We start from the raw sequence: 11,535 nt of genomic DNA on the forward strand, positions 1-11,535 counted from the left end.
AAAAAAAAAAAAAAAAAAAAAAAGAAAATGATCCTCTTGCAAAAAGTAATCTGATGGTCTAGAGTGAACTGAGACATGGAAAACAAACAAGGAGTCTTGGTGGTTCTTTTGGTTTTGTTTTGTATTTTTTGAGACAGAGTCTCACTTGATCACCTTGAGTAGAGTGCCCTAGCATTATAGCTCACAGACACCTCAAACTCCCAGGCTTGAGCAATCCTCTTGCCTCAGCCTCCCCAGTAGCTGGGACTACAGTTGTGCACCACCATGCCTGGCTAGTTTTTCTATTTTTAGTGGAGATGGGGTCTTACTCTTGTTCAGGCTGGTCTCCAACTCCTGAGCTCAAGAAATCCCCCTGCCTCGGTTTCCCACAGTGCTAGGACTATAGGCGTGAGCTACTATGCCTGGCCAAGGAGTCTTGTTTTTGTCCAAGTTCTGGCCAATTTTCTGTGTGACCAGTGGAAAGTCTTGTACGTCCCCTGGGAATGGGCTCAATATCTGTAAACCTATGAGGTTGGGAGACATGAAGTCTCTGGCCCTTTCAGCTGTAGTATGATTAATAGGGACCCAACTGGCAATCACAAGTAATGCAAGGTTGAATTCTGGTTGAAAGTTTGATTTCCCCCGAGAAAATGGGTTGCTATGGATAAAAATGTATCTATGGCAGATCATTTCCCCAGTAACAAGTTTAGTGTATTTTGAGCAATGTTTGGAAGCCTTCACGAATTCTTTCAATGAGAATTTGAATATATGAGGCTATAGAAACAGAATTTTATTTTATTTGCACTGGTAAATTGCAATCTAGCTGAATTTTCTTAACATAAATTATGAGATTTCCATCAGTCTCAGAAAGACTGAAAGACAAGCTTCCAGTCCAAATGCCCATGGTAAGCAGAATTAAGATGTCCCATAAAATGTCATGCCCTTCGGTGTCCCCACCAAGTTTCTGGGCCTGTGAATATGATGGATATTAATCCTGTGATCATATTACATAACTCTGTTGACTTTAGGAAATAGAGAGTACACTGTTGGGCCTTGCTTAATCACATGAGCCCTTCAAAGGCAGCTTTCTGGTGTAAAGGAAAGCAATATATATTTTTGTTGTTAACCTTAGATCCAGTAACTTTGTTTAATCTCCCACTAATTCTAATGATTTGTCACTGGATTCTCTAGGATTCCTAGGTGAAAATTATAACTGTTGTTGGTTAGAGCTCTTGGCTGAACAAGTGGTGACAGTGGCTATCCTTATTTCATTCTTTTTTTGGGGGGGTCTGTAGCCGGGTTTGAACCTGCCACCTCTGGTATATGGGGCTAGTGCCCTAATCATTTCAGCCACAGGCGCCACCCTTTTTTTTTTTTTTTTTTTTAAGATAGAGTTTCAAGCTCTACCCTGGGTAGAGTGACTTGGTGTCACAGCTTACAGCAACCTCAAACTCTTGGGCATAAGCTATTCTCTTGCCTCAGCCTCCCAGGTAGCTGGGACTACAGGCGCCCACCACAATGCCCAGCTATTTTTTGGTTGCAGTTGTCACTGTTGCTTAGCAGGCCCGGGCCAAGTTCGAACCCTCCACCCTAGGTGTATGTGGCTGGAGCTACAGGTGCCGCCCGGACACTTTCTTAACATATAAAAAATATATTTATACATCAGCCCAGACTGTTAGTAAATAGGAAAATACTAAAGACATTCCCACTGATGTCAGGAACAAGACAAGGCCGCCTTTGTCACCACTACTACTTAACACTGTATTGTAGGTCTGAGCCACTCAGACAAGAAGAATGCAGAAACATAAAATGGCAAAGCAAGATATAACACTACCTCCATCTACGGATGAAATGATTTTATACTAAAAAGAAACTCAAGATAAACCAAATCCAAACAATGGACATTATATATGTAAAAAGATGCTCAATCTTGCTTAGAAGAAATGAGAAAATTAAAACCACACTGTCACCATTCCTCACCTACCAGATAAAAACACTCTCAAAGTTTATTAAAGCACTTTGTGGGTGAGATTGTAGGTAAACACATACTCTCATACACCACTGGGGAAAAGGGAAAAATTGTACAATATCATATGGAGGAGAATTTGTCAGTGCCAAAAATATATTACCCCCTCTGATTCCTTAATTCCACGTCTAGGAATCTATTACACTGATCAGCCAGGCCACATACAAAGTGCCTACAAACATAGTTACTTATTGTGGCATGGTTTCAGTAGCCAAAGTCTGGAAACTTCTCAAAAGTCTTGCAAAAGGCCCTGGTTGAATAAAGTGTGGTGCTGGCTGTGGGTGGGATGCCATAGCTATGCTGCTGTACAGAAGATGAGGACAGACTCGATTTACTAGCACGGAGAGAGCTTCAGAACACAAAAGCAATGTGTTCCTTTGAATAAGAAAAGGAGAAAGAAGTGCAAATATGTCCATAAGCATTTGCTAACATTTGCAAAAGAAAAAAAAACCACTGGATGCTAAATAGGAAAATAAAAAATTGTTTCGGTATAGGAAGCAGAAGGGAACGGGTAGAGGGAGAAGGGTTTGATGCCAGATTTCTCTACTGCTTCAACATCTGAAATTCATTACTTAGCCCACATAATTAAATGAAACATAAATAAGTGTAAATAAAACACATTTTAAAAAATATATCAATGAATTGAATTGTAGTGCCTGCCGTATTTGGCTTATGAAATGTGCATTCCTAGTTTGGATTGAATAGGTGGAGGGAGGGAGTCAGGCTTCCTTCACACCTGCTTGGGTCTGGAAGGTCAGATCTGCATGAATAGGTCCTGGAAGACATTCTGTCTTCCCGTGTCTCCCCCATAATCACAGAGGTCATTAGAGACAATTTTACATCCTGGGGAGATGAGTTGTCTTTGGGCACCGGCAGTGGTAAACAAAGCAATTTCATAGATGGAAGTTTCAAATCTTGCAAATAGTTCCCAACTGGTAATACCAATTTATTGAGCACTTATTATGTGTCAGAAACTAATGCACAAACTTTATAATTATGCAGTAAAATAGCCCAATAACATAGTAAGTGGGCCCCCAAACTCACATAAAAAGAAGAGTCATGTTATTTGGAGGTGAATGAAATGACTGGGGTAAGAGCTACTGGTAAAAGAGGAGCCAGCTAATCCCCAATTGTCTTATATCTTAGTTTCCTTCACTGTAGGGTACAGTACTGCAGAGTTTCATCTATGTAATACATTGGCTGCCAACTCAGAACTCAGCCCTTGCTTTCTCCTGGTGAACAGGGGCTTCATATTATTCAGGTATTGACTGGAGAAAGGTACCAGTATTTTTAGCTCTGAGGTGAATCCTGATTAGTCCAAAACCACTGGGAGATCCCACATCCTTTGCCAGGGATTGGTTTACCCAAAGAATGTGACACACACATCTGGCTGATATCAGGAGAGGGAGCTGGCTGTGGGGAAAGAGATTCCCTTGGTGTTGTAAAGGAAGCTTAGCAATTAACAATCAATTAACAATTGCGATTAGTTAGCAATTAACAACCAGTTAGCAATACCAGATTGCCTGCTTGAAATTGGTTGAGAAGGTAGATCTTAGCTGTTCTCAAGACACACATACACACAAACATACACACACACGAAAATGGTAATTATGTGAGACGATGGATATGTTTATTAGCTTGATCACGGCCATTATTTCACAACATTTATGCACATCAAAGCATCAAGTTGTAGACCTGAATTTATATAATATTTATTTGAAATTATACCTCAATAAAGATAGCAGGAATAGGAAAAAAAAACCCTCAGGAAGTAGTAGCCTCTTCCTCTGTTTAACAGTTTTCCTGCCCCCAAAGGACAGCCAGAACAGCACAGGTATGTGGCCATCAGTCCCAGTGAGCACAGGCACGTGGCCGTCAGTCTCAGTGAGCACAGGCATGTGGCCATCAGTCCCAGTGAGAGCAAGTCTGAGGCCGAAACCCCTGGAGCCTGCCTCCCTGCAGAATTCTTGTTACAAAGGATAAGAAGTTTCCTTCTTGTGGGAGCTGCTAGAGTGGGTTGCCAGTTACTTGCAGCCAAAAGTATCTGATCTGATACAAACTCTATGAGTTAGAACTGATTGTAATCTGCAAGGTATACATGAGGCAACCGAGGCATGGGGAAAGTGAGGAACTTAAGGAAAGAACTTACCTTAAAGCCATGGTAAACCAGACCACGGCCAGAATCAGTGTGTTCATTCTGTAGGGCCCCATCACACAGTACAGAGCGTTGTCCCAGACCTATAACCCAAGTCGGAGAAGGATTGTTAGAGGCTAGAATATGCAACTTGAAAGAGCTTATTTCTCACATTTTCTAATACGCTGCCTGGGAACCCATGGAGAGAACAGGCACTCAATTATCCACCCATTTGGAGAGCGATTCCATCCAAACACAAGGGAGATGCTTCCCTTTTCACGGGCCTCACGCGATGACAGCCGGATGGCATTTTCCCTGGGGACACGATGTTCCACACACGTAACTGAAAACAAACTGAGTTAGGATTTTTAAGCGCTGAAAAATCTTGAGCAGTGGTTTCTCTCCCTGCCTATGGGGCAGAGCTGATATTCCAAACATTTATCAACCATACGCTGTGACTACCATCCAGTCTCAACAGACTGGCCAGTGAGCTGCCCCCGTGCCGGACAGCTGCCCTGCTCCCACGTGCAGGAGCTCCAGAGAAACGGCATTGCCCTTCATGAAGAATCTTTCTCAGAAATATGAACAAACCCCAAGAGGATGTTTATTTCACTCCATTCTTCCTTCCTATGGATTATTTAAGAAGTTGCTAGACAGAAGGATGTTTACTCAGACTAGAAATTTCACCTACATTCAGAATCCCTGTCTTGGGAAAGAAGCTAAAAGAAAAGAAAAGGCTTAGAGAGTTTGTGGCTGAAAGGCACCAGCGAGTTAGAGGCCGGCGTGGGCCGGTATCCAACATCCCGCACAGGGCCACTTCCTCCCCACCACGCCGACTTGAGAGTCTTCATTCTTTATCCACTAACGTGACTCCCACAAAGCCACCCTCTCATGCAACCCATGTTCCCAATCAGACCTGCTTGAAAATGGTGTTGAATCTGACCAGCCAGCGCTGATACCAAGTTCCTGTTGCACTTTGGATCTCAATGAATTCATCCATTTGCTTGGGAGTTTTGATGTTGGAAACCTGAAAGTCAAAGATAAGGAATCTTACCCCATGTGGTGTCAGAATTTCCTTTGCAAAGTTTAATTGAATGTAACTGATTTTACTAACTGAAAGTGTCTTTGAGGACCCTCTAATTCAATGATTCTTTCTTTCTTTCTTTTTTTTTTTTTTTTTGAGACAGAGTGCTATGGCGTCACAGCTCACAACAACCTCAAACTCTTGGGCTTAAGCGATTCTCTTGCCTCAGCCTCTCAAGTAGCTGGGACTAAAGGCGCCCGCCACAACACTCAGCTATTTTTGTTGTTGTTGTTGTTATTCCTGCAGTTCTCATTGTTGCTTAGCTGGCCCAGGCTGGGTTTGAATCTGCCAACCTCGGTGTACATGGCTGGTGCTGTAACCACGGTGCTACAGGCACTGACCCTAGTTCAATGATTCTTTTTTTTTTTTTTTGTAGACACAGAGTCTTATCTTATCACCTTCAGTAGAGTGCTGTGGTGTCACAGCTCACAGCAACCTCCAACTCCTGAGCTTAGGCAATTCTCTTGCCTCAGCCTCCCAAGTAACTGGAACTACAGGCACCTGCCACAGTTCCCAGCTATAGGCACCTGTCGCAACACCCGGCTATTTTTTGTTGCAGTTTGGCTGGGCTGGGAGTCCGCCAACCCCAGTATGAGGCCGGTGCCCTACTCACTGAACCACAGGTGCCACCCTGGTTCAATGAAACTTAACCAAAGGCGTGCATGGCATCTCTTAGTGATCTTTCTCAAGTGGATACATTCCACTGCAGACGAAAAGAACCAGAATCTTTTCACTAAATCACTTTGGGAAATTTATATTAGTGGGTCCAAATACACTGAATTGCCTTTTATATCTGATTTGCCCACAGTAGAGTTGATGCCACCCTAAAATTCACAACTCTGCCCTTATTGTGTATTAACAACACAGAAGTCTAGAACCCGTGTAGGCAATGGTGGAAGGAAGGGGTATTGCTACTTGAGATTTTGTTTTGTTTTGACGGAGTCTCATGCTGTTGCCCTGGGGAGAGTGCTGTGGCATCATTACAGCTCACAGCAACCTCAAACTCTTGGGTTCAAATGACCCTCCTGCATCATCCTCCTGAGTAGTTGGGGCTACAGGCACCTGCCACAATGCCTGGCTAGTTTTTCTATTTTTAGTAGAACTGGGGGTTTGCTTTTGATCAGACTGATCTCAAACTCCTGAGCTCAAGGGCTTCTCCGCCTCAGTCTCCCAGAGTGCTAGGATTACAGGCATGAGCCACTGTGCACAGCCAGCTTAAGGTATTTTAAAAACACAAGACAATAAGAGAAATCCTGGCCTCCCTGGTAGAAATCAAAGAGATAAGGAGTGGGGATAAGGTTGTATATCTCAGTGTTCCCCTCAAGGCTGTGGAAATGTTAATATGCTCAATGTGTGGAGGCAGCCCCAGTAAGTAATCCTGGCCCAAGGCAGTAACTAGTTAATGAAATGTTTAAAGCAACCATTGACGTGCATAACTAATCACCCTCTGAAGGGTATTCCTGCTCACAGAAACTCTGCTAGTCAAGTTATCAAAGTGCAGGGTGTGAACAACCTCCCCGAATTCACAGAAGAAATGGAAGGGCACACTCAATTCAGAAACAGCTTCCATCACCGACTCCAACACACCTTTTATCTAAGGTATAAAAATGAGTCATATGAGCATCTCCATCTCTTTCTTCAAAGGACTGAGAACATGAGGAGATGCGTTGGGGACTGAGGGATCCACCTGAAGAAAAATGGTCCCTGGATGTGAACCTGGACTCGTATTTCCTAAGTGCTAGGTCTAAGACAGCATAACTATGCTTCTCTAAACCCTAAAAATAGTGGCTCTTAGACCTTAGGAGGGCCAGGAACTCATCGGAGAATCTGGTGCAAACTCAGGCTCTGTTCCCTGAAATTTCTCATACATAAGCCCACTGTGAGTGCCCTGGACTCACCATCCTGCCATCCACAGTTACAACACAGCAGGCTCTGCGGTGTAACTCTTGGCTGGAGCTGGGCTTCAAGCCCCACAGATATTACAAATCCTAGTTCCAGCCAAAGCAGGCCAGAGGAGAAGCTGGCACCAAATTCAGAAGCACCTTAAAAACCAGCACAAAGCATTAAGACATTCACTCAAAAGAAGTTTTTTCTTTCTTTGCAGCTCAGGGGGAAAAATAACACCCTTTCTCTATGGATTTGGGAGTGGGCGTGTTGACAATTTCAAGCACAATTACCCTAATTTATAATTAATGAGAATACTTATCTTAATTAGAATATGGCCTGTGTCACCCAAACCCTGCAGAACATACATTCACAGCAGAATACGTAGACTTCTTCCCTTTCCAAAGGTGTCACTCAGGACACCTGGCAGGTGGGAGTTCAGAAGCTCCTGAGGCATCTAGCAAAGTTGGTAGGACCCAGGGCTCCCAGGAGGCACCCAAGTTAGCGTGAGTGCAAGCTGAGATCCTGGCCTGCCCTGAGCGTGCTCTCTCTCTCCCAGGCCACTGAGTACATCCACGGACAGGAGGAACAACACAAGTAACACCATCAAGTCGGGCTGAATAGTCACACCTGGCTGAGGACCACAGGTCAGCTCTCTGAGGTCAGCCTGTAGAATCACTCTCTCGTTTTTTTCCTTTTCCTGGCCCATCCTGTCATGTACTTCTACATAATTAATATGAGCAAGTCAGTATGGAATACCCTAAACTTAATTGCCTTGTCCTGTTGGGTTGAAACCACTAAAAGCAGAAGTTATCCCTCAACGCCTAGTAACTGGCACTTGTGCTGGGATGAATCACAATTCCTGCGCTTCCCAGCCCTCATCCATTGTTCTCTGCCTGAACTGTCTTCCTCGGGACTTACGTTCATCCCCGCAATGAGGAACCCTGGTCCTAATGGAAAAGGCTTAACTTTGCCTTGGAAAGTGAAGATTGGGAGAGCCACTGGGGTATTTTAGGAGGATTAGAATTGAGGAAATATGCCATCAAGAGATTTTCCACCGAAGTCATAATTTGAGCTAATTTATGAAAAAATATGTTATAACATTTTTTAGCAATACTTAATATCTTCTTAGCTCTTAACTCCAAACCAGGCAGTGTTTTGGGTGCTTTACTTAATCCTTGCAGCAGCCATATTTACAGATATTATTATCGCCCTTCTCCACTGAGGAGACTGAGCTACAGAGAAACTTGCTGAAACCACACAGCCAGAAAGTGGCAAAACCAGGACCTGGGCCCAGACTGCCCGGCTCCAGGTGCAAACACTTAGCTACCACGTGGTCCTACCTGAGAACCAGGGGTTTTAAGGAGCAGGTTAACAAAGACTGAAATTATGGAAGCTGAAGAATCAAAAGTAGTGAATCCAAGGTAGCTGGGAGTTAATCCAGAAAGGCTCCCTTGAGAAGATAGATTTGAAGACTGTCTTAATGAGGGCTGTAGAAACAAGTACACAGGGGCGTCTACAGCCCCCAGTTGGCCAGAGTGTGGCAGGCAGGAACACAGCATCTCTGTAGCTATCAGGACATCTTCACGAAAATCATCATTTACAGGTTTTTAAATAAGCAAGAAACAAAATTCAGTCTAATAGCCAATGTTGGTAAGGATATAGAGAAATGGGGCCCCTATAGAGCTTTTGGCATTGCAGACTGGTACAACCCTATCGAAATGTAATTTGGCAATATGTCTCAAAGCCGCAAAGATCTCCATAGTCTTTGAGCAAGTAATTTTATTTCTACAAGCTTACTCTTAGAAAACAAAGCTAGAACACAAAGAGGAAGGGACCATGTGCATAAGAAGGTTTATTGCAGGCTGTGCCTGTGGCTCAGTGGGTAGGGCACAGGCCCCATATACCAAGGGTGGTAGATTCAAACCCGGCCCCAGCCAAACTGCAACAAAAAGTAGCCGGGCATTGTGGCAGGCACCTATAGTCCAAGCTACTGGGAAGCTGAGGCAAGAGAATTGCCTAAACCCAGGAGTTGGAGTTTGCTGTGAGCTGTGATGCCACAGCACTCTACTGAGAGCAATAAAGTAAGACTCTGTCTCTAAAAAAAAAAAAGGAGGTTCATTGCAATAATATTTATAGGAACAAGGCAATAAAACCTCTAGCATTTGAGATAGGTGAGGAAAACTTTATGAATGTTCCTGACATTGATGTTGATTATGAATACTGTGAGATAACATATAAAATGATTATGGGCACTGTACTGTTCAATAATATGTTTACCTAAATCTACATATGTATTGCTTATCCCCACATGAACAGAGTTGTTCACTTTTTAACAATTAGCTACCTGCAGAAAAATCCAGAAGGACAGCCATCAAAATGCAAAAAGTAATTATGATAATGTGATAGGAATATCCAAGTTTTTATTGTTTTTGACAAATTTTCTGTCCTGGGCTTATATAATATATATTTTTTTAGCAAACCAAAACAGTAAGGAGGAGGACAGCTTCTTCCTGGTACGAGGCTCCCCACACTCACCGTGAACACCTTCTCCGGGGTCCCCTTGGCCCTCATGTTGGTGTCATGGACTTTCTTGAGAATCATCCAGGCCTCGTCGTGTTTGCCCATCTGGTAAAGATCAAGGAAGGAGATGTGAAAAAGTCACCTCTGGGCTCGGTGCCTGTGGCTCAAGCAGCTAAGGCGCCAGCCACATACACCTAAGGTGGCAGGTTCGAATCCCCAGCCCGGGCCCCCAAACAACAATGATGGCTGCAACCTAAAAATAGCCGGGCGTTGTGGCGGGTGCCTGTGGTCCCAGCTACTTGGGAGGCTGAGGTAAGAGACTTGCTTGAGACCAGGAGTTGGAGGTTGCTGTGAGCTGTGATGCCTCATGGCACTCTACCCAGGGGGATAGCTTGAGACTCTGTCTCAAAAAAAAGAAACGAAACTCCTTTGATCACTACCTTCTAGAATATTTTCCTTTTATGGCCAAGCATCTTGAACAAGTATTTAAAATCACCTTTTATTTCATCATCTATTAAATCTACACAAATTAATCCTTATAAAACATGTTTCTATCATCAATGCCATTGAAATATCACACCTGAAGGTTAACACTAAACTCTTAAGCGCCAAATTCAAGAGTGTTTTCATAAAGTCAATTTTTCTTGACTCTTCTGTGACATCTGATACCACCAAGTACCCTATTCTTAAAATACTTTCCTAAGTTTTCACATTGTATTACCCTGCTCCCTAAACTCTTCTTTCCTTGGATCTCCTATTCTTACCACTCTTACTATGAACATCTCCCAGATTCAATCCTTGCTGCTTATCTGTCACCATTTTCTCCTTTGGGAAACTGTATACTATTATCTGTTTAAACTACATCCAGTACAAATATTCCCTATATCTAGGCCATCTGGAAGCTCCAGTGCCACTGGATCCAACTGCCTGGTGATCCTATTGCCAGATTAACTTCCTAAAACACCCTTTGATCATCACTGCCTTATTCTAAAACAGTGGTTTTCAACCTTTCTAATACTGTCATGTATTTTCATTGTTACAAAGGGGTCACAACCTACAGGTTGAGAACTGCTGCTCTAAAACTTTCACTTGGCCCACCAGATAGTAATCTAAAAACAAAAACATTTTCTCCCCAGTATGGGTCTTTTTGGTTTCCACAATTTTGTCTGTACTTGTTTCTTCCACTTAGAATGTCTTCTCATGCATCCTCACCAAGGCAAAAGGGGGCACACCCCACTCAGCCAAGGTGATAATGGCTCACTCCTCCAGGATGGGTTGATTTCCCGGCTGGTTTTGCCAGAAACCCAGAGTTGATCATTGGTCAGGGCTACAATGGGTGCAGACTCTGCCTCACTGCACCTATGGGCAGGTGTGCATCTAGGTGTGGGATTGGGAAACATAAAGGGAAGGCACAGTTGAGAATACAGGTGTGTCCCCTAGGATTTAACCAGATGTACACCTGAGCTTGCTTCTGTAACAACAGAAATAAAAGGTATTGCAGGAAAAAAGAAAAAAATAGTGTTCTCTTGGTTTAACTCTTTGGCTAGCTCCTATACAGATTTAGGTAAGTCTTTTACCTTCAGACTATGGTGCAATACAGATTACTTCCTTTTCTGAAATCCAAAGATTCTCATCTTGAATAGCCACTTAACTATATTATGTTTTGAGGCATCTTTTCCATTAAGCTCAATAGTCTTAAGCTCAGTAGGCTTCTCCCCTTCAATGATTCTGTCTCCCACAATATTTCACACAGTATTCAAATGTTAATTAAGTAGTAGATATTTACCATAACCAAAAGTGTACAATAAAGTTCAAGTTTCTTGGGGGCAAGTATCAATTTTAAGCAAAGAGTATGCTACATTAAAATGTTGTTGCTTCCTTTGAGAAACTTTTTTTTTTTTTTTT

At 43.0% G+C, this 11,535-nt stretch overlaps 1 protein-coding gene across 3 annotated transcripts in view; it reads right to left on the reverse strand.

Moving 5' to 3' along the window:
* Positions 1 to 11,535, reverse strand: part of SV2B (synaptic vesicle glycoprotein 2B) — a 66,212-nt gene that overhangs the window by 21,253 nt on the left and 33,424 nt on the right. For all 3 annotated transcript variants that reach the window (XM_023512597.1, XM_003788650.2, XM_023512598.1), the window contains 3 exons: positions 9,646 to 9,735; positions 5,056 to 5,166; positions 4,155 to 4,243 (listed from right to left, as the gene is read on the reverse strand). In XM_023512597.1, the coding sequence (XP_023368365.1) occupies positions 4,155 to 4,243; positions 5,056 to 5,166; positions 9,646 to 9,735 (290 nt within the window). The remainder of the gene's footprint in view (positions 1 to 4,154; positions 4,244 to 5,055; positions 5,167 to 9,645; positions 9,736 to 11,535) is intronic.

This window comes from Otolemur garnettii, unplaced genomic scaffold (genome assembly GCF_000181295.1).
Source record: "Otolemur garnettii isolate 467f Iridium unplaced genomic scaffold, OtoGar3 scaffold00029, whole genome shotgun sequence".
NCBI lineage: Eukaryota > Metazoa > Chordata > Mammalia > Primates > Galagidae > Otolemur > Otolemur garnettii.